The following is a 21,355-nucleotide window of genomic DNA, read 5'->3' on the forward strand; positions in this document are numbered from 1 at the left end:
CGAGTATTGGAAAATGTAACCGTTTTTACACAGGTGAATGACTTTTTTGTGCACTTCCGCGGGCTTCCGGTCAAAAAAGCGTTTTCATTTTCGCCATCGGCCAACGGACAACGGCCAGCGGCTGATTTGTATGCAAATGTTTGTCTGTCCTCTTCCTCCTCGTCTCCGAACGCCTTGATCAACCTCCCCCCGTGCAACACGCCACCCACTCCGCACACTTTCACCACCCCACTTTCCCCATTTCCCCACCCACCTACTGTGGTATGCCATAAATCCTGGCCAGAAGGAAGCTCCTTTGGGCCGTGTAAACGGGCGTTTGAAATTCTTCCACTAGTACGAAAATACCGGAACCAAGGAAACAAAAACAAAAACATTGCCACCGTCTTTAGTGGCTGTTCTTGTCGTTATACCCTTCTATTTTCTAAAGGTATTGTAGTTTGTATAGAGAAGATAGTCAATTCTAAAATAATATATAGGGTATTTAAAGCCGTCCAAAAGTACTGTATTTTAATCTAAAGTTGGTTGTCCATAGATAGGAACTAACATAACACATATATTATTAGTTAAAGTCCGTAAGATCCTTTTCCATTTGAGGATTTGAGTTTTGTTCGTTCCAGTAACCTTTTTTCAAAGATCTTTATTTATATTTGCAATCAATCAGTTACAAAAAGTACGGGGTAATCAAAATATTTAATAGTTTGGAAAAAGTGTATAACATAATTCTTACTAGGCTTTTGTTTAATAAAATATAAAGAGTATTGAAAGTTTCGCAGTCCAAAAGCATCATCCCTTTACCGCTTGTGTTATTCTTGGTGTTGCTGGTGGAATAAAATGCCGCTAATTCCGCTGGCGACAACAACTAAGGCAATGTGGCAAGCAACATCCACCTCGAAACTCGCAACTTGGAGGTGACATGTGTGCGACATTTGCCCCACAACCAGAAGACAATGGAGAAAAGAGGCGGACGGGGTGGCAAGATATGCTAAAGATGAAGAACAACTTTCAGTTGCTAGATGGTTTGGCGGTGGTGAGGAGTGCTAATGTTCCAGTTGCTTTGGTTTATGTGCCAAAGTGTTTTGTCTATCTAATAATCTTGTAATAATCTAGAAGACTCTAGTTTTTCCCTAACCGACCCTCACTGTTATCCATTTCAAATTGCCATTTTGCAAATTTCAGATCTTAACAATAGAAAAGTTGCACGTAAATTCAATTCAAGAAAGTTTATGGCACATCAGTGATGAAGACAATAAATTGCGTGGAATAACTGAACAACAATATTATGGAAAATGTGAAAGAATTTCTAGTGAAGTGATTCAGCTTAAACTGCAGGGATAAAACGATCATTTTATGATTTGTGTGGAAGTGCTATGTTGCTCTGAGAAGCAAACAATTATTCAATTAACTTGACTGCTGATATTAAGATATTGTTATACAAAATGTGGATAAATCATCATTGGATATGGATATGGATCTTTGCGTTCGGCTCTTTGAATAATGGTGAGTTGCTTAAATTTATTTATCAAAAATAAATAGGTACTACAAAATATGAAATGTAGATAAAGCCTTTAGGCATCTTAAACAGCTTAATAGCCTAAAGTTGTATAAAATAAATACAATATTTAGTGCATAGCTTGACAACAGTTTGGCAAGTATTTATTGGCTTGGAATGTTGGTTAAGTAATTGTGGATCCAAGTGTTGTCTTTGATAATCGAAAACAAACAAAGTAATTAACCGCATGTAACCCTTTGAAAAGTAACAACTGAAAAATAGTGAAATTCCTAGCGAGAAAAGTCAGCCAAGAAAAGCAAAACGGAGACATCAAAACGTCGTTCTGGTCCAACGATTTATGACGGATAAAAGTTTTTACGTGACTTGTTTGGGTTTTACCATCCCCAAACTAACCCAATCGAAATCCCCTTTTCTGGACATGGATACGCATGGACCCAGGCCGATTGTGGCCATGAAGTTGCTCCAGTTTCAAGTTCCATTTAGTGCATTAATTTTGGTTCATTACATTGTCATACTTGAGTGCTGTCGTTACTCCACTTCGGCAAAGAATATATCACGTATACGTATACGTATACATTTAATGGCTCTGTCACAGTTCAAGTTCTTCCCTAACGGCTTTTGCCGTATAGCTTGACCTGTGCCACAAAAATTGATTGCAAAATACTTATGCTTATGCCGATGCTTACGATGTTTAACCAGACAGAACTCGCATGGAGTGGAATCCCAAAAATAATCCCCTTACATGGCTTATGCCAAAGTCAGTGGCCCAGACCGAGGAGTTTGTCTTTTTCGTTGGTGTTTTCATGAAAATCACCAAGCTGAACGGACACTTTTTTTCTTTTTTCTTTTTTTTGTTTAGTTTGGTTTGGTTTTTCATGGTGTTGTTTTATCAAAAGAAACCAAAACAAACCGAATGAAAATTTGTTTTCTGAACTTTTTGATTGTTGAAACTTTTCTCCTCACCATATGCATATATGTATTTGGCCAAATTTGTTCAGCCGCCAACTCACTTTCATTTGTCTTACACTCTCCGACTTTGCGAAAATAAAAATAAAAGTAGAACTTATGTAATCGGAAGGTGGGCTTGGGATTGGTCTTTAATCTCCACTCCATTTGTGTAAGGCTTCGCGGATTTACGCTTCAGGTATTTGCACCTTATGGATGAGTTTTGGAATCCAATGACTCTAATTAGTTTTGGTTTTTTAGATAAAGCGGATTGCATACATGCATTTGCTACTAATTAGTGGGTTGGTTGGGTAATCGAAATATGTTTTTGGTTTACAGCCGGATGCCAGTGCGTAGTCCCGATTCAAAAACTTTCCATTTTCTCCGCAACGTCGTGCATGTAGTTTATGTACGTGAGCTATCAGCACACATCTGAGAGATTTTGTAATAAATCCGCAGCAATTAGACTAATTTCCAAAAAACACTTTTAACTGTCGAAGAAAGTCCACGAATTGAGATCTTCATTGCCATGTGAGCATTGCCCAATGTCACAACAATTAACCTACAACAGAGATCTTGAAAAAAAAAAACAAGTAGAAGATTTCACTCCGCCATATCTCATCTGTACTATAAGCCACATGGAGAAAATCCCGCCGGAGATGACTGGCGACCCAGAGTCAGGGTCATTGCAAAGCAAGAACCATTTGGAAACCAACAACCGTTTACCAGAACAATTATACTGTTAACACATAGCAAGAACTTGTTCTTCAGGTGGTCAGGTGGTCGAAGGGGAAACCGGAACACTTGAAGGGAAATACTTGGGAGAGTTTATAATTGCATTGACCAAAAAAGGTGTTATGTCATGCTCCCATGGGAGTTAAGTAATTGGTCCCTCACTTAAAGAGACACCACACAACTAAGACTTGAATAATTTTGTTATAAATGTCACTTTAGAAAAAAAGAACTAATCAAAAAACCACAAAAATATAATACCAGTTAAAGTAACACGAACGCAGGAGTATATTGAAGAGTTTTGGGAAAGGTATTAGTTCTATCGACTAAGGTAAAGGGCATTTGCGAAAATAAATAATAAATTTTATATAAATTTAGTGGTATCAAGCTAATTCGAAAAAAAAAAATTTATAAAAATAGTACAGAACCTAAATACCTATATCTGATTTTTCCAATGGTATAACATACCAGATTCATACCTAGGTAGGTAAAACTAGCCACATATTTGCTTACCTAATTTAGGCAAAAGGTTCGACATTTTGTAAGATAGCTTTGTACTCCCCCTTCACTGATAATAAAATGGGTCAAATAAAGTAAAACTCTCAAAATTAGCAAGAAATGAAATTACATTCTATTCATTTTCTTTGCAAATATACGGCCACCGATTTATTTGCATACAAGGAGGGCAACAATTTGCATGACCGTACCAAGTTTGCCCATTAACCATTGCACACTAACACAATTAGATATCAGAGCTTGTCCGGAAACGAAAATCAGCTGCAAATCGGCCAAAAAGAGGAGTCGAGAGGAGGAGAGATGTTCCATGTGGCCAGTTGCCAGTTGCCAGGTTTACATGTGCTCACATGGATCCATTTAGACTTGGACCCTCGTTGGTTGCTCTGGCCGAAAATTGCAGCACTCGAAATGAAAGAAAACGGAAGCTTAGTAGAGCGTATCCGAGGTACGAGCAAACATGTCTGAATCTGGCGATCCGCATTCGGATTCGGACAGCTGGCTCACTGGAACACAAGACCAAACACAAACACAAACACTGGACCAGCCGGACCAACTCTCTGTGGTAGCTTCCTCCACCTGTCCATCTGTCCACCTGCAATTTACTTTTAATTTGCAATTATCAGGACGGACCGAAAGTAAGCCTGAAAGGGAGAGAGTTCGATTTCTTGCATTTGGTACAATAGTTTGTAGGCCAAAAGTACGCACAGAATTGCAAAAACATACTGAAATAGTGATATTAGTTATTTTTAAGCCCCAAAGTCTTCAAAGTGAGTTGTTTTAGGAAGTTCACGATATACCTTCTTTTTCGGAAAATTGAAATTCATAACTTATATAAATGATTTAACCGTTAAAAATTGTGAGTATATATATGATTATAATCAAAATAAGGCCTACATAGCTTGAAAGATGTACCTTCTTTTTTCGGAAAATTATGATAATACTATTATTATTTCATTGCTTCTTTTTGAATACCAAACATTACGATAAAAATAAGTCCTAGCTTGTAAGATAGGATAGAAGGTATCTTTTTGGAGTGTCGAAACTATGAACTTAAAGAATGGATTTAAACTTGGAGAATTATGATAATAAGCGCCCCATTTTCTAATTTTTTCAGCCGCTTTTGGAGCTATTCTGGACTCACGTTGCTATCTCGAGGGCGGTGGATCCGCAGAAAGTTTTCTGGCCACCGAGGATCTGGCGGTGGGTTCGATTATTGGCAAGTTAAGGATCAACGGAGATCCCAATTCAGAGACAGGGGACATAAACCTTTCGCTGAGGGAAAAGAATGCTCCTGTAGAGATTCATGCCGGCACCAAGGAACTAGCCCTAGCGGTCGAACTGGACAAGGAGGGTGTAAGAGGACCTTCGTCCATTTACGTGAATGTCATATGCGTACGACGACATTCAACTGATCCGGTAAGAAATTTTATATTCTTTAGTAGGAAAATTTTAGTGGATTCCATATTGTGAACAATAATAACATTGAATCGGGGAAAAACGTTATCAACTAGGGTGGATACGAATCAGTTACAGCTACCATAATGATAGTCATTAAAGCTGATATATAAACCATGCTGAGAAGAAAGTACAATTTCTTGAAAGGAAGAACAAGTAGGTAGGGTGGTAGGGTGGCTAGCTTAATGGGAATCAATATAGCTGGCATAGCGAATGGAACCTGCAAAGGTGGTGGCTAAGCTAAGCACTTGTCGATCAGGTTAACGCCGCAATTAATCAGACGGTCTGGTCAGTGGCCCACATCGACCGCATTTCCTTGGAGTGGAGTTCCTTGTGTCGGCCACTTTCCAAAGGACCCTTTCGTGCAAGGGGCAACCAATTAACCTATATACCGAGCCAAGTTGCCACCTTCTTCAGCCTAGAAGTGCGTGTTCCCTGGGGCCAGCTAAGCTTGTTAAAAATTTCGGTAAACACGATTCTATTGCTTGTGGCGTTGCGGTTGTTCCAGGAACTCTATAAACAATTGAAAACTTTTGCCAGACAATGAACGCCCATTTCAATTTAAGAATCAACAAAACGGTGGCTTCAACTTCAGCTCCATCAACTGCTGGCATTGCAGCTGCAAGTCAAGGAGTTATCCACGAAGGAGGAGCACCAGGGAGTGAACCCCTTTTGGCGCCTGTGGTTAGCCCCAGCTTGGTGGCCATAAATTAGCCATTAGGGCTTCCGCTTGCGGGTAGAAATGTGGGCATGGGGATGGGGATGTCCTGGTTTGGGGCGAGACGTCCGCTAAACATGCAAATGTATGCAGGACATTCGGCGGCGTGCTTGGGCTTTGAACTCCCGGAGGTCAGTGACCAGCACATGGGCTAAAAAAAGGTGTTTGCTTGAAGTGCACATACTCGAAAAATTGCTTAAGTTACACTTGCAAAAAGGTTAACCAAATCGAGACCATTTGAAGTCGGTTATTATGATTTCAAATTAGATAATGTAACCATCGTTTGGATTTTAGATTCTTATAGTACTTATTAACAGCTAGTTAGCAATTAAAGGTAGAATAGTTCTTGGTATTATTGTAATTTTAAGCACATTTTATAAAAAAAGATTGTTTGCTTTTATATACCTACAATAATGTTAGAGACATGAAAGTAAAATATTTATTGGCTGTTGAAGTATAGCCAATATTTACTTTGAATCTTTGCATATTTACTTCTAAATGTGAGACAATCACAAATCTATTTTTCTAAATGTAGCCATTGCTAACTCAATTTTTCCCTGTTCTTATTCCGACAGAGCTTCGTCATTCCCGTGAATGTGCGAGTAACTGATGTGAATGACAATGCCCCCCAGTGGATCGGCACCCCCTACACTTTGACCCTTTCGGAGGTGACGGTGCCGGGCACGAGGATTCTTCAAGGAGCCCGTGCCGAGGATGCCGACCAGCCGGGCCCCTTCTCCACGGTGGAGTACCAGGTGCTGCCGGGACCCTACTCCGAATACGTGCAGTTCCTCAATCCGCTGGAGGGCACGCTGGTGCTGAAGAAGGCCCTCGACTACGAGCAGCTGCAAAACTTCACCGTGAAGCTGAGGGCCCAGGATCAGGGCACACCGCCCCGTCACTCGGATACGCTGCTGCGGGTGGTCATCACGGATGCGGATGACCAGAACCCCAAGTTCCAGCGAGAGTCGTACAGCGCTGAGATACCAGTGGATGGCAGGCCGGGGGAGCTGCGCATGCGGCCGGAGCCGCTGAAGGCGGTGGACCAGGACGAGGGCATCTGTGCGCCCATCCAGTACACAATAGTCCAGTCGCAGGACGCCAAGTACTTCCGCATTCATCCGCACAACGGGGCCATCAGTTTGCTGACCCCCATTGGATATGCGGACGTGGCCAATGGCGCCACACTGGTGGTGAAGGCCACGCAGATCGACAATCCCGACCGCTATGCCCTGACCACTGTCCAGTTGACGCGACCTGGCAGCCACAGTGATCTCAGCACTCTGGCTTTCGTCCAAAAGCGGTTCGTGATGCGCATCCGCGAGGATACGGCCGTGGGCAATCGCATCCTGGCTCTGCCCACCAATAAGCCCGGGAAACACCTGAAGTACACCATTCCCGATCCGGTGAACTCCCAGTTTTTCACCGTCGGATCACTGGGCGAACTGGTGCTGGCCAAGCCACTCGACTACGAGAAGATGACTAAGCACGAGTTCCAGGTGCAGGCCACCGATGGAATGACCAACAGCACCGCCGAGCTCACGCTGGATGTGATCGACGTCAACGACTGGGAGCCGCGCTTCCGGGAAACCCACTACGAGTTCATGGTGCCCAAGAGCGTGAGTATCTTGGGAGATCCGAACGAAATGGAGGCTACTATAATATGAGCTGGGGCTCAAGTATTCTCCCTAGCATGTTTAGTAATATTTTATGTCCAAACAAGTTGACACAACCTATTGAACTCTTTTGGATTTTTTCAAAATTATAAGTAACATTTTCTAATCCCAGTTTCTTAAATGTATTTCCTTCAATTTGGTGATAAACTCATTATTATGTAGGGATTACACTACTATGGCCTAAAGCTAAAGTGCAGTTCCTAATAATTATAGTATTGTTTAATATCCAAACAAGTAAAGTTATAGTTTAACATTGTTATTCATATTTTTGAGAAAGTACAACGCATATTTATACCCTTGCAGAGGGTATTATAATTTCAGTCAGAAGTTTGCAACGCAGTGAAGGAGACATCTCCGACCCTATAAAGTATATATATTCTTGATCAGCATCACTAGGCGAGTCGATCTAGCCATGTCCGTCTGTCCGTCTGTCCGCCCGTCTGTCCGTCCGTCTGTCCGTCTGTCCGTCTGTCCGTCCGTTTATATGCAAACTAGTCTCTCAGTTTTAAAGCTATCTGCATGAAACTTTCCCAATAAGTTGTCTTTCTATTGCAGGTAGTATATAAGTCGGAACGAGCCGGATCGGACGACTATAGCATATAGCTCCCATAGGAACAATCGGAAAAATAAATGAAAAAAAATTATAACTTTGCTGTTTTTTAATTTTTTGTTTAGTTCTTCGAAATATAGCAATGGTTAAATATTTCAGAATTATGGTTTAAATTTCATCAAAATCGGACGACTATAGCATATAGCTCCCATAGGAACAATCGGAAAAATAATTGAAAAAAATTATAACTTTGCTGTTTTTTAATTTTTTGTTATGTTCTTCGACATAAAGCAATGGTTAAATATTTCAGAATTATGGTAAAAATTTCATCAAAATCGGACGACTATAGCATATAGCTCCCATAGGAACAATCGGAAAAATAAATGAAAAATAATTATAACTTTTCTGTTTTTTACTTTTTTGTTTAGCCCTTCGACATAAAGCAATGGTTTAATATTTTCGATTTACGGTTTAAATTTCATCAAAGTCGGACGACTATATCATATAGCTCCCATAGGAACAATCGGAGAAATAAATGAAAAAAAATTATAACTTTTCTGTTTTTTAATTTTTTGTTTAGTTCTTCGACATTTAGTAATGGTTAAATATTTCCAATTTACGGTTTAAGTTTCATCAAAGTCGGACGACTATATCATATAGCTCCCATAGGAACAATAAAATAATATAAAACAACTATCAAATAATTGAGCTGCAAATCATCATAGCTTCAATGTTTTTAAACTTATACGCAAGTAAATTATAATTTTAATGTTTTCAAAAATGTTTAATTCTTGCAATAGCTGCAAGGGTATATGAACTTCGGCTTGCCGAAGTTTGCTTTCTTTCTTGTTTTCATTGCTATTCATTCAATGAAAGGCATATCATATTAAGTGTTTAACCTTACCTTTTTATCCTTCTCCCTTTCAGCAATCCTTGCAATCCCGCGTGGATTCCTTTGAGGGCGTGCTCATCGGCAAAGTGGAGGCAGCTGACGGGGATCGCAACGACAAGCTGGAACTCTCGCTGCGTGGCCAGCATGCGGGATTGTTTGAGATCGATGCCACCGGAAACATCTACATGCGGCCGGAGCAGCTGCAGAGTCTGAATGAGTCCACGGTCCATCTGATAGCCATCGCCACGGACACCGGCGTGCCGCCCAGGAGCACCTCCGTTCCGGTGAGCGTGACCATGGAGGGCCTGACCTTGGCCCAATCCGGCTGGAACAGCAACATGCTGGGCATGTTCGGCATGATCATGGGCCTCTTCCTAATGATCATTGTGGCGCTCAGCTGCTACATTGTGCGCTCTCGAAAGCAGGGCAAGAGTGCCGCCAGCGGACTGGGTCTAGGCCGGAATCGGGTGCACAGCCAGGCGCACAGCAGTGTGTCCTCGGCCAATCTGGTTACCCACGAGAAGCTGGCCGGGAATGGCAATGGCAACGGCAACGGCAACGGTGCCAGTGTAACGAGCGGTGGGGTCTCCGTGCTGCACATGAAGCACGGCGGCAACATCACCATGGCCAATCCGATGAACAATGGCCTGCATCATGTGGCCAGTGGGGCCAGTAGTAGCATGGCCCTCGGCAGCTCCGTCGCCCTGTTGGAGCGGGAAAGGGAGCGGGATCGGGATCGGGAGCGGGATCGTCAGCGGGAGAGCTATGCGGCCACAGTGCGCAGTAAGTGGCAGTAAATCTATATCCTTTCACAAGGATGCAAGTCGTTTCCGATGGCATTTAAAGCAAAAGAAGTTAAAAATTAAAGAAGGAAGAATGCAACTTCGGCCAGCCAAAGTTTATATACCCTTGCAGGTATTACAGAATTATATATTTAACAACTATAAAGTTATGTTGATTTCTCACTGATTAGGAATATATATTCTTGTTAAAAATCGGAAGTCTCTTTCATTGCATTGCAAAATTTTGGAAATATAATACACTCTGCAAGGGTATAAAAAAGAAACTAAATATAAGTAAACCAGATTTGCATCCCTTATATTTCCCAAACTAAAGCCCCAATCTCACCCGAAACATTCACTATTAAAAGTCTTCTTGCCAGGCATAGTATCGCGCGCCTCCGCCAACGGGCAGCTTTTCGAGGAGGACGAGATCGAGCACGACTCCCTGCAGACGGAGAATAACAACAGGAAGGTGGCAACAGGTACGGGAGCGGCAGGTGGCGGGGTCACCACCATCACAACCACCAGCACCAACTCGGCCAATGCGGGCTCGAATCTTCTATCCGCCACCGATGCCATGGGCTCCTCGGAGAACAACTTGACGGTCTACTTTTAGAACTGCGCCACAGCAGAGCTTGTAAATATCGCTGCTAAGTCAGTTTAGGATTAGGTTTAGTCCCGCGCACACGTGTATGTACATTGAGTAGACCAAATATAGCATTGTAAACAGACCCAACACACGATCTAGATCTAGGCTAAGTCCATGCGATTTCCATTGTAAAGTTTTGCTTCCCAGTTTTTAAGTGTGGATCCGTCCAATAAAGTTTTCGACCATTCAAGCTCGTTGGCCCCTTCCATGCAAATAGTTTTGCTTACGAATCTCGCTGTTTATATTTTGATGAGGCTTAAGTTCTACTTCGATTCTCTGGTGATCTTCACAACTTTGGCATGGACAAAACAAAAATAACTAGGATTAAAACAAATAGTAGGAAGGATTTTACATTTCAGTGTCGGATAGACAGGATTAAAACAAATCCAGAAAGGCTCACTGGGGTGGCAACATACCGTGGCTTCAATATGAACGTGATATTAAAGCTATAGCATAAGTTATCAAACATGTTTGGAATTACTCAAGAATTTAAAATTTTGTGTTAAAAACAAAAGTCAGCCACCCCATCTGCTAAGGATAAAATGCTTTTCAAACGGCCTGCCTTTACCTGCCGTTGCGTTTCGTCTTGCGCTTGAGTAGGTTAAAGTCTCCATACTGAATGTGATTGTCGGTCAGGAATGGCACATAGAAGGCGCGCAGCACCTTGTGCGACTTCTCCGGAATGAGGAAGGGCAGGCTCTTCATCACCGACCACTCCTTGGATCGCTTCGAGTAGTTCGGCTCCAAGGGCGTGTACTTGCCCTCATCGAAGTCGACCAGGAAATCACAACTGTCGTAGTCGAAGTACATGTGCTCATTCTCCTGGTTGAGATCGTTGAAGTACGGATGCATCACCTGGGTGGCATTGGGGCCACTCACATAGTAGGCGGGTAGCATGCCGCGAAACTCGGATTTCAGGAAGCGCAAGCGGAAATTCCTGGCCGGGAAAAAGAAGCTGCCCGGATAGCGATGCCAGTCCTTGCCTATGCACACATTGTATATCAAATCCGGGTTGTATTGCGGCGTCGCCTTAAACTGGTTCAGCTCCAGCATCAAATCCATGGGCGCGTGGTAGTTCCTGTACAGGGCAAATACCCGTGAAAGCCCCAGCAAAGTGCTAGTCACCATCACCAGTATGGCAATGAACATACTGTGGTCCAGATAATGAACTCCCGCCTTGATCTTAAACACCAGCGACTTGAGGCGAAAGAATATGCGCTGATACACATCTACGGTGATGGCTCCACAAAGGGAGATTAGTGGGTAAACGGGAAACAGAAAGCGCTCCTCCTTGTGCGGTTGGGCAAAAAAGACCAGGAGCCACAAATAAAGGGGAGCCAGCGAGATGTAGTGGGGGAAATTCAGCGTAGACTTCGACTTGGCCGGCACAATCAGATAGTCCACGACCAGCATGATGGGCAGTTGTAAGGCCAGGAGCTGATGGATAAACTATGTGTGAAAAGAGCTCCTAGAAGATAAGAGTTTCCACTTACCCATATAATATTAAAGTTGAGGAAACCATTGATGATGTAGTAGCTCAGTGGCTCGGTGCCAAAGATGTTGGGTCCATGACTGGTGAACACATTGTACCATACAATGTTCAGAGGAGCAAATGTCAGCTTGCCAAAGTAGCTCGTGTCAATGGCAATCATGGGAATGCCAATGGTGGCGCCCGAAATCAGTGTCCACTGGACAAAGGTTCGCCAATCTCGCTGTCTTAGCAGCATCTCCAGCACAAACGGAATGCCAATTAGAGCTGCAAATGGCCAACCAAGTAGAGCTGATATTGCTGTGAGGAAAATGGCAAAGCAATAGTTTTTCTGCCACCACGCGGCCAAGGCAGCACAGCTTAAGTACATTGAAAAGGAGGAGGGCAGTAGAGCTGTGCTGGACACGAACATGCCCACACTGAAGAGTTGGAAGATCAGCCAGAGGCGTCCTATGTGTATGCCAAACTCCTGGCAAATGGACCTGTAAGGCAGTTTGGGCTATCAACCATTCTGAAAGGGATTGCTGCTCCTCCAGCTGGACTTACTTGTACATATATCGCTCCATCAAGGCACAGCCAAAACCCAACATACATCGCACCATGTAGAATATGAGAATGGGGCTGGGATTGAACATCTTCTGGTAAAAGTAGCCGGGCACACCCTGCAGCAGTAGGTAGGTATACGATCGCAGGCCAAACTGTGGGCTATATTCCCACGTCTGCAGTCCATGGCCATTGATGATGTAGTGCAGCGGTTCCCAGTAGTTGAAGGTCTCATCGCAGTCGGCTATGTACGCCCAAATGGCGCTACACAATCGGGCACTCACGAAAGTCTTGAAGGCGGTCTGCACACTGGGCATAATGGGATGGGCACTGGGTTGGCCCTTCTCCTGGCCACCACTCGCGGATTGTTTGCTGTGGGGAGCAGGAGTAAGTTGGTATCCAAGACGAAATTGACTCCAACCTACCGCTTCTTGGCATCTTTTTCCTTTTTGTTGTTGCCGGCCGGTGGAGCACCACCTTCCTTCGTTTTGTTGTTGCCATTCAGGCCCAGTCGTTTTGGAGGCTTCTTCGAGAGAATCTGGTTGTCCGCCTTGTTGGCTATGTAGCGAGCCCGCGCAGCCGGAGGCGCCATAATCCCTTCTTGACTTTCCGGTTAAATTGGATACGTACGTTTAGAACTTGCAAACAGAGGTGAAGAAACATCGATGCCAACATCGATGTCATCGATGTTTTCAAAACATCGGTCTTATTGATGTTTTCCCATCTCTACTCTGCTTTTTTTCTGCCGCAGCGCTGCCTATGTTAGATCTAACATAGGAATGTTAGGAAGACAACGATTTAACATTGCCGTAACAAAATCGACTACTTTGAATTTCCAAGTTTGAACAAAACTGCTCATCAGGGTCACTATTCTAGGTATGCTATTCTTTGGCATGCAAACCCATTCATTTAAAAAATCTAAACAAAATTACAATTCCTTAAGAAATTTATTCATTGAACATAACAAATCGACGAAAAGTTGAAGAGAAAGGTAGAAAACTAATTAAGCAGAGTTTCGAATCGGCAGATAATGAACGATAACAATACACACTGAAATATAAATAAATAATTAAAAAAGATTTTATCCAAGACAGTATAAATAACATACCAATAAGGGTGCAAGTAAACATGGCAAAGGTTGTATTGCAATAAGGTTGCAGCATAACTCCCATTAGATTTGTGGCTGCAATAATTCCAAGTCGCCCCATGGACATGCAAAAGCTGACTGCCTTTGATCTAATTGTAAAAGTGTGTAATTAAATTAAATAATAATATTAGTAAAAAGGATTACTATTTACCTAAGGTTTGTCGGAACCAGATCAACAATGGCGCCTATCATAATTGAAATTGAAAGTCCCGGCAAAAGAATGTAAAGGCAAAAGAGTAATAGAACTCCTGTGGTATTTTCCATAAAATGTAGTAAAATCCCACTCAATACTGCGAGTCCGAGGGCAGCCAAAAGTACATTCTTTCGACCCAAAGGATTTAGAATCAGTCCTTGAATGGAGAATCCAATTAAAAAGGCAAAACCCACAATCAGGTTATCAATATAGGTTTTGCTGGAAATATGATCTGTGCAGCCCTTAAATGAAAATAACTACAAATGTAAAATACAATACAATTATAAAACATTTTAAACATTTACCAAAGTTTCTGTCACATTAGGGCTTTCCATGGGCACGCTTAGTATTTCGCACACCGTAGAAGAGTTATTTTCAGCACCTGATGAGCGATTAACAATTTCCGGAAACCAAAGCTGCATGCCATTTGAACTTAAGAAATAAATAAAATAAAAACAATTCACATAATATAAATTCAATAACAAACACCCATAGCTTACCTGAAAAACATGCCGAATAAAGCCAAATTGCAAAGGACAAAATTAAATCCATGGGGTTTGTGGAAAAGTGGAACTGTTGCTTTACAAATTTTAGATAAAATACCGCATCCTTGGCTTTCGGCCAACAAATTTTCGCCAGCAGGATCTTCTGATTTCAGGGTGAATTCATCACAATTTTAGACCTGATGAATTGGCTTTCCTCGGTTAAAATTACTAATCCATGAGACAGCTTCCATTGCCTCCTTATTCTTATCTTGCGACAGCAATAACTTAGGGCTTTCAGGATAATATAGCAATATTAAACCGCCAATGAGTCCTGGCAGCAGACTAACTAACAACAATAAGCGCCATGGTCGAAACACAAAATCGCCTACGGTGATTGCCCAGTTGGACGAAAGCACTAGCCAAGCAGTTGCTAAATTGATTAAAGGGTTAATATACATCAATACATAATTCACATACAATCTATAAATAGTCTTGCATACCTGGAACATATATTGCTGTAACACTAACAAACATTGTGGAATAATTAATGGCCACAGCTCGATGTCGGGGTATATTGAATTCACTCAGATATGCATAAAGTGCTGCTGACACTGCACCGACACTGTGTTTAAATTTGAATTAATTATAAAACATTGTTAAATCTTGTGTCAAATGTAATGTCTTTAAATGTACTAGTAAGAAAAGCAATTGACTTGGAGAATCCACTTTAACTGGCTAAAAAGTTAAAATAATTTTTTTTTACCACAATCGTTTATTTACACTCACCTTATTCCAACAAGAAGGTTAATAATGTTAAATAGCCAAACACTTGTGACGACCATTAGTACAAACTGCAGGGCATTGCTAGCGAAATTACCATAAAGTAGAACTTTCCGGCGCCCGATATCGTCGCTGATGTATCCCCATATATAGGTCGATAAGAAGATGCCTGATATATGTGAGATATGAGAATATTCTATTGTGTGTGCTGTGAAACCCCCACATAGACCTCAAACTTGACTCACCTGTAACACTAGCAGCCATCATCACGCCTTTCTCAGCCTGTGTGGTTTCGAATTCACACTGAGAGGCAATCACAATAATACTCATAGCTTGTTGGGCGGCAACGGATGTGATTGTCAATAGTCCGCTGACCAGCAAAAGTATCCACTGCGTTTTTCCATAACCTAACATTCAAATAATCCCCAATATCAAGATCATTAAATTAAGTGGCAATTTGTGAATAACTTACCGATCTTCTCCAATATCATATCATAGTCCCACACATTGGGACCGAGAGTATTGCTCTCCAGTGGACTGTGCATCTTGACATGCCTAAGATACTTTTCGACTGGACAGAAGTTTTGTAAAGCACCTGCCTTTAAGCATTGTATTCTAATAACCCCTTAGAACACTGAGCGACATGTGAACCGCATACAAACCAGTTTTGAGATGAAAACATTTGCAATTTTGTTTCACTTTAGGCATTTTACCGAGAGATCAAACGCATTCGCTTTTATATGCAAACTGGTCTGGAGAGAGCCCAAACATGCTTTGTTTACGTTTAAAATGCTGTGGGTGTAGTTCACTTCATCTTGGTACCTTGACTTGAGCACAGTAGAATTCTTTACTTACAGAAAGTTAAAAACATTTTCCAATCACATCACAATTGAATGTCCATTGTAAAAGTGTGGTTTGCTTGACTTATCCGGTTTTAATTGAGGGAGTGCCAGTCTCTTTTTTAAGAACAAGGTAATAAAAAAAAAGCTGCTCCATTTAACTTTAATTTCAGTGGCCTGAAGAACAGTAGTAATAAAATTTGTACTCGTATAATTAAAGATTAGGCAGTATATAATAGTACAATGTGAAAAGGCAATTTACCTTATCTTCTTTGCTTAGGAAGTTTTAAAAAATGTTATAGGGAAAAAAAGAATATTATTTCTTTTGACTATAATATTTATTGTAATAAAATCTAAATTAAAAATAAATTAAATTACTTAAACTATAATGGCAAATCTCAAATGGGTAACAGTAACGTCAAGCTTGCACACACTGTAAAGATATAATAAATATATAGCACATTAGAAAATCTTATCAATGTTTAACATTCATTAAATGTTTAGTTTTAATGTTTAATTCGATGTTACTCACCCAGAACGAATCCAGAGAAGACCCCAAAGGTAAGAGAGCAATACGACTCCAGTAGAACTCCGATGATATTACTGCCAAAAACACTGCCCGTTCGTCCCAGCATTAGGCAAATGCAGACGGCTTTTCCGCGCAGGTGGGTGGGCACAAGATCGACGACGGCACCACTCAGGATCGATACGCAAAGTCCTGGCAGTACCAGATATAAACAGAAGCAAACCACAATGACGACCTCGTCCTTAATGAAGATCAAGGCCACTGCACAGGCTCCGGCCAGCGTAAGACCAATGGAAATTGAGGCCTTTCGACCAATTGTGTTTATCACCAGACCCATCAGTATATAGCCCACAATCAAGGCCGATCCATAGGTGATCGTGTCTATGTAACTCTTGGTGTTTATATGATCATCGCAAATCTGCAAAGTTATTTAAGAGAGTTAAATATAGTCTACTAATGTGGTTTTCGAATCTGTATATTAGGTTTTTAACCTATGAATATAAATAAAAATATAACTACTTACTTTATTGGTTGCATTAGCCTGCATTTGATCAATTGATGCATCAATAACTTCACAAACTGTCATTGAATCATCGACGGCATTCGAACCCAAACGATTTTGTATTTCTGGATACCAAAGCCCCATTCCCGAAGAACTGTTTAGAAAAAATTAATTAGATAAACTAAAATCAAAATAATAATAATGATTACTCACCTGAAAAATAAACCACACATAATTGTACAGCTTATTACGAAGTTAACTAAATGAGGTCTTTTCAGAAGGGGCAATGTTTCCTTCCACATTTTCTTGACGGTGGTAAACCTACAATAAACGGCTTAGTTTTTATCTAAATAATTATAATATTTATATTGCTTCACTCACGCTGACTTAGATATAAGTAATATATTTTCTCCGTCTGCATTTGCTTCCGTTTTCAGTTTATGAACCTTAAATTCATGCAAGTGTTTGCCAGAATTCGTAACTGCAATCCAATCGACAGCTGCAAAAGCCTCTTCAGTTTTATGCAAGGACATTAGGATCTTGGGACTCTCGGGAAGGGTCCACAACATGATAGTTCCTATGACTCCGGGCAGCATATAGCAAATTGTCAGCAGTCGCCAAGGACGAAATGACAAGTCCTCCGTAACACTTACACTCCAATCCATTGAAAGGATCAACCAAGCAGTAGCTATAATGGGCGATTTCTTTCACTTAATTTCCCTAAAAGAATTAAGCTTATAATAATTACCAGGAACATAAACGGTTGAAATTCCCACGAAAAGACTGGCATAATTAATAGCGATTGGACGATGACGAGGAGTAAAGAACTCGCCAAGATATGCGTAGGTCGTTGATGATGCTCCTGCTATACTGTACAAAAAAGAAGATTAGAAAATGTAGTACACTTGGGTATGGAAATACAAGTGGATCATACTTCCACAAGTTTTACTAAACCTAAATCTTTAGATAATACTTTAGATAAAATAGTTACAGAGCTTAAGACCTGAAAAAAAACGGTTTAGTTCAGTTAGGACTGGTTCGGATAAATTTATATCCCTTGAAGTTTAGATTTGTAGTTATATTAGTTTTAATAAATCCTTATGTTATCTAAAGATAAAACAATAGTTGTTTTTTTTAAATGCTTAGGACCAGGAAAAAGGCGACAAAGATGGGTTAGGACTGGTTCGGAATAAACTTACATCCCTGGCATAAATTAATGTTATAAATTTATCTGATACCAGTTGATAAACATAGAATAATCCTGAGTTTTTGAGTTTGCTTTAGCTTAAATGCAGTACACTGTTTAGAAAATGGAATAGTAAATATCTAGCTATTTAATTCAAAATTAAATTAAATAATCAAAAAGTAAAATATTTAAGTTAATGTAGAACATGTTAGATTTAAAATGGATTAAAAAGGATTAATATTAAGTTTAATATGGTTTTGTACATTTTTTTGTAATAAAATCTATTCCGCAGTTAGTCAAAAAATATATTACAAAAATAAAAAAATGTTTAATTTTTAAAATAACTTAAAACCACAATGGATGGAAATCAAAGCGAAGAATATTTAAATTGAGTATTAAATACTTACAAAAATCCAACGCCAAAGCGAGTGAAAACGTAAAGCCCATAGCTTGGAATAATTGTGGAGCACAAGGATAACACATTGCCGGCGATCGTGGTATATATCAATATGGGCCTTCGACCAATAGTATCACTTAGGTAGCCCCAAAAGTAGGACGAGCAGAATATGCCTGAAAAGTAGTTAAAGCTCACGTGAAGTAAAGACCGTTTAAACGTGAAAGATAACGTTTTTACAATAACTTATGTGATGCGAAAGCGAAACGCTAAGGAAAAGGCTCACTCACCAATAAAACTGGCAGCACTCATGATCGCCTTGTCCATGGAATTCATTTCAAAATCACACTGGGACACAATCGTTATATAGGACATGCCCATGGTCTCGTTTATGACCATCATCAGGAGTAGTCCTGCCGCCAAAAGGACGATCCACTGTACGCGACCGAAGCCTTTGATAAATTAATTAACACACAAAGTTTAATAAGGAATTCCAAGTTTTTAAAGGACATTTGAGCTACCGATTAATTGAAGCACTTCCTCATATTCATGTCCAGCATTTGGATCTCTGGACGTTGTTGGCTTCGACTCAACATCTTGTTGGCCCAATTCCGCACTCATTTTGATACTTTAGATTGACTATTAAGATTTCTGGCATTCCCGAACCTGCGACAAACTAAAACTGAAGAAGATCCCGAGTTGGGGTGCGTATAAAAGCAGTGGCAGTGTCGGAATTTGATTCGAGTGATAGAGGACGCCCCTAGAGGTTGGGTTATCAGACAGAACAATAAAGATAATTGGGGTCTAGATGATATTTTGTTTATTTATCAAATGTGTATCACTCATTCACTACGACTGTGAGTCTTTAAAAAGAAGATCGTCCCCACCAAACCTCCCACCCACCGGAACTGTCGCGTTTATTACGTTTTTTCAATTCATTAGAGCAAATAATGCAAAGGTTGGTTTCACTCGTCTCCAGGTGCTGCCATAAATTCGCTTGTAATGACACTGTTTAACAAATTATTTGGTACCCTAAGACTGTCTAATTAAATTTCTATTAACTCACTTACATAGTGAGTAATATACAACTTTATTCCCAGTATTTCACACCTGCTCAAAATATTATCTCTTGGACACCTTTTTAATTAGGAAGAATATCAGAAAAAAAAAATACAGGGGTATATTATCTTGAGTAAAATTAAAATTTCCATCACTTTTAGAAGTAAACATTTATTTTGTTGGAGAGGAACACTCTATGGGGCAGTAGTTGTTGATGAATGTAATCAACATCAACTGTAGGCTTACTTGCACTAGCTTTAGTTTTTCAACAAAAAATATTATGTTTATTTGTTTACCCTCTAATGTTTATGATTATTAAATGTGTGAAAACGGAATGCCACTTGTGGCTTACTGACATAAATCCAGGAGCCTCATGTCGACATAGTTGTTTGCTTTGGGGTATGTTGACTAACAAGACACCTTGAAGCGACCCTATCGACAAGGCTTGCTACATAAAGCCTTTAAACTATTTATGTATATATATTTAAATATAATTTAAAGGTAAGGTACATGTTTTTTAAGCTATAATAAAAGGTATTTAATTTTTACAAAGAAAAGAAAAAAAAACAAGAAAGAAAGCAAACTTCGGCAAGCTGAAGTTCATATACCCTTGCAGCTATTGCAAGAATTAAACATTTTTGAAAACATTAAAATTATAATTTACTTGCGTATAAGTTTAAAAACATTGAAGCTATGATGATTTGCAGCTCAATTATTTGATAGTTATTTCATATATTTTTATTGTTCCTATGGGAGCTATATGATATAGTCGTCCGACTTTGATGAAACTTAAACCGTAAATTGGAAATATTTAACCATTACTAAATGTCGAAGAACTAAACAAAAAATTAAAAAACAGAAAAGTTATAATTTTTTTTCATTTATTTCTCCGATTGTTCCTATGGGAGCTATATGATATAGTCGTCCGACTTTGATGAAATTTAAACCGTAAATCGAAAATATTTAACCATTACTAAATGTCGAAGAACTAAACAAAAAATTAAAAAACAGAAAAGTTATAATTTTTTTTCATTTATTTTTTCGATTGTTCCTATGGGAGCTATATGCTATAGTCGTCCGATTTTGATGAAATTTTTACCATTATTCTGAAATATTTAACCATTGCTTTATGTCGAAGAACAAAACAAAAAATTAAAAAACAGCAAAGTTATAATTTTTTTTCAATTATTTTTCCGATTGTTCCTATGGGAGCTATATGCTATAGTCGTCCGATTTTGATGAAATTTAAACCATAATTCTGAAATATTTAACCATTGCTATATGTCGAAGAACTAAACAAAAAATTAAAAAACAGCAAAGTTATAATTTTTTTTCATTTATTTTTCCGATTGTTCCTATGGGAGCTATATGCTATAGTCGTCCGATCCGGCTCGTTCCGACTTATATACTACCTGCAATAGAAAGACAACTTTTGGGAAAGTTTCATGCAGATAGCTTTAAAACTGAGAGACTAGTTTGCATATAAACGGACGGACAGACGGACAGACGGACAGACGGACGGACAGACGGACAGACGGACGGACAGACGGACATGGCTAGATCGACTCGCCTAGTGATGCTGATCAAGAATATATATACTTTATAGGGTCGGAGATGTCTCCTTCACTGCGTTGCAAACTTCTGACTGAAATTATAATACCCTCTGCAAGGGTATAATAAAATTTGTAGGATAATATAACAAATCTATACACTATTTTCAAATTAGAAGGGTTTTTAAGGTGTAAAGAATACCTTTAATTTGTATTGAAAAATATACCTGATACCTG

The 21,355-nt window shown here is 39.9% G+C and overlaps 4 protein-coding genes and 1 long non-coding RNA gene across 6 annotated transcripts; 2 read left to right on the plus strand and 3 right to left on the minus strand.

Moving 5' to 3' along the window:
* Nucleotides 1–1,338: 1,338 nt before the first annotated feature.
* On the plus strand, nt 1,339–10,615 carry LOC108143876 (protocadherin-16). Of its 2 annotated transcripts, none has more exons than XM_017268445.2 (5): nt 1,339–1,497; nt 4,818–5,119; nt 6,452–7,495; nt 9,030–9,777; nt 10,145–10,615. In XM_017268445.2, exons 1-5 carry the CDS (start codon nt 1,437–1,439, stop codon nt 10,390–10,392), a joined length of 2,403 nt encoding a protein of 800 aa, XP_017123934.1. In that variant the 5' UTR covers nt 1,339–1,436; the 3' UTR covers nt 10,393–10,615. The 2 variants fall into 2 exon arrangements, with proteins under 2 accessions (XP_017123934.1, XP_017123937.1); XM_017268448.2 differs by having other exon boundaries at nt 10,157–10,615.
* A 27-nt stretch (nt 10,616–10,642) lies between these two features.
* Nucleotides 10,643–13,134, minus strand: LOC108143877 (alpha-1,2-mannosyltransferase ALG9). The gene is made up of 4 exons (XM_017268449.2): nt 12,883–13,134; nt 12,461–12,829; nt 11,919–12,396; nt 10,643–11,862 (listed from the first exon to the last, which is right to left on the minus strand). The coding sequence occupies exons 1-4, from the start codon at nt 13,047–13,049 to the stop codon at nt 10,990–10,992; spliced, it is 1,887 nt and encodes a 628-aa protein (XP_017123938.1). The 5' UTR covers nt 13,050–13,134; the 3' UTR covers nt 10,643–10,989.
* Nucleotides 13,135–13,385: 251 nt separating this feature from the next.
* Nucleotides 13,386–15,642, minus strand: LOC108143879 (synaptic vesicle glycoprotein 2B). Its single transcript, XM_017268451.2, is given in 9 exon segments — nt 13,386–13,507; nt 13,566–13,693; nt 13,756–14,039; nt 14,103–14,229; nt 14,298–14,712; nt 14,783–14,904; nt 15,069–15,231; nt 15,308–15,469; nt 15,535–15,642. Coding segments are annotated over 9 exon segments (1,521 nt in total). The 5' UTR covers nt 15,608–15,642; the 3' UTR covers nt 13,386–13,460.
* Nucleotides 15,643–15,891: 249 nt separating this feature from the next.
* On the plus strand, nt 15,892–17,086 carry LOC121467539. Its single transcript, XR_005977596.1, has 2 exons — nt 15,892–16,034; nt 16,438–17,086. It is a non-coding gene; the product is annotated as an uncharacterized LOC121467539 (long non-coding RNA).
* Nucleotides 16,221–19,201, minus strand: LOC108144088 (synaptic vesicle glycoprotein 2B). The gene is made up of 9 exons (XM_017268740.2): nt 19,031–19,201; nt 18,800–18,961; nt 18,523–18,685; nt 17,678–17,799; nt 17,311–17,617; nt 17,143–17,250; nt 16,951–17,083; nt 16,434–16,845; nt 16,221–16,334 (listed from the first exon to the last, which is right to left on the minus strand). Exons 1-9 carry the CDS (start codon nt 19,128–19,130, stop codon nt 16,300–16,302), a joined length of 1,542 nt encoding a protein of 513 aa, XP_017124229.1. The 5' UTR covers nt 19,131–19,201; the 3' UTR covers nt 16,221–16,299.
* Between the last annotated feature and the right edge of the window lie 2,154 nt (nt 19,202–21,355).

This window comes from Drosophila elegans, unplaced genomic scaffold, assembly GCF_018152505.1.
Source record: "Drosophila elegans isolate 14027-0461.03 unplaced genomic scaffold, ASM1815250v1 contig_468, whole genome shotgun sequence".
Classification (NCBI taxonomy): domain Eukaryota; kingdom Metazoa; phylum Arthropoda; class Insecta; order Diptera; family Drosophilidae; genus Drosophila; species Drosophila elegans.

Bases quoted from the DNA above. Each gene is read 5' to 3' on its own strand.
- LOC108143877 (XM_017268449.2), bottom strand. From the start codon at position 13,049: ATGGCGCCTCCGGCTGCGCGGGCTCGCTACATAGCCAACAAGGCGGAC. The intron at 12,830-12,882 runs GTAGGTTGGAGT...TGCTCCCCACAG, and splicing joins GAAAAAGATGCCAAGAAGCG to CAAACAATCCGCGAGTGGTG. The intron at 11,863-11,918 runs GTAAGTGGAAAC...TTTATCCATCAG, and splicing joins TCAACTTTAATATTATATGG to CTCCTGGCCTTACAACTGCC.
- LOC108144088 (XM_017268740.2), bottom strand. From the start codon at position 19,130: ATGAGTGCGGAATTGGGCCAACAAGATGTTGAGTCGAAGCCAACAACG. The intron at 18,686-18,799 runs GTGAGTGAGCCT...ACTACTTTTCAG, and splicing joins GAGTGCTGCCAGTTTTATTG to GCATATTCTGCTCGTCCTAC. The intron at 17,084-17,142 runs GTGAGTAATCAT...TTTTCTAAACAG, and splicing joins ATGTGTGGTTTATTTTTCAG to TTCTTCGGGAATGGGGCTTT.
- LOC108143876 (XM_017268445.2), top strand. From the start codon at position 1,437: ATGTGGATAAATCATCATTGGATATGGATATGGATCTTTGCGTTCGGC. The intron at 5,120-6,451 runs GTAAGAAATTTT...TTATTCCGACAG, and splicing joins GACGACATTCAACTGATCCG to AGCTTCGTCATTCCCGTGAA. The intron at 7,496-9,029 runs GTGAGTATCTTG...TCTCCCTTTCAG, and splicing joins AGTTCATGGTGCCCAAGAGC to CAATCCTTGCAATCCCGCGT.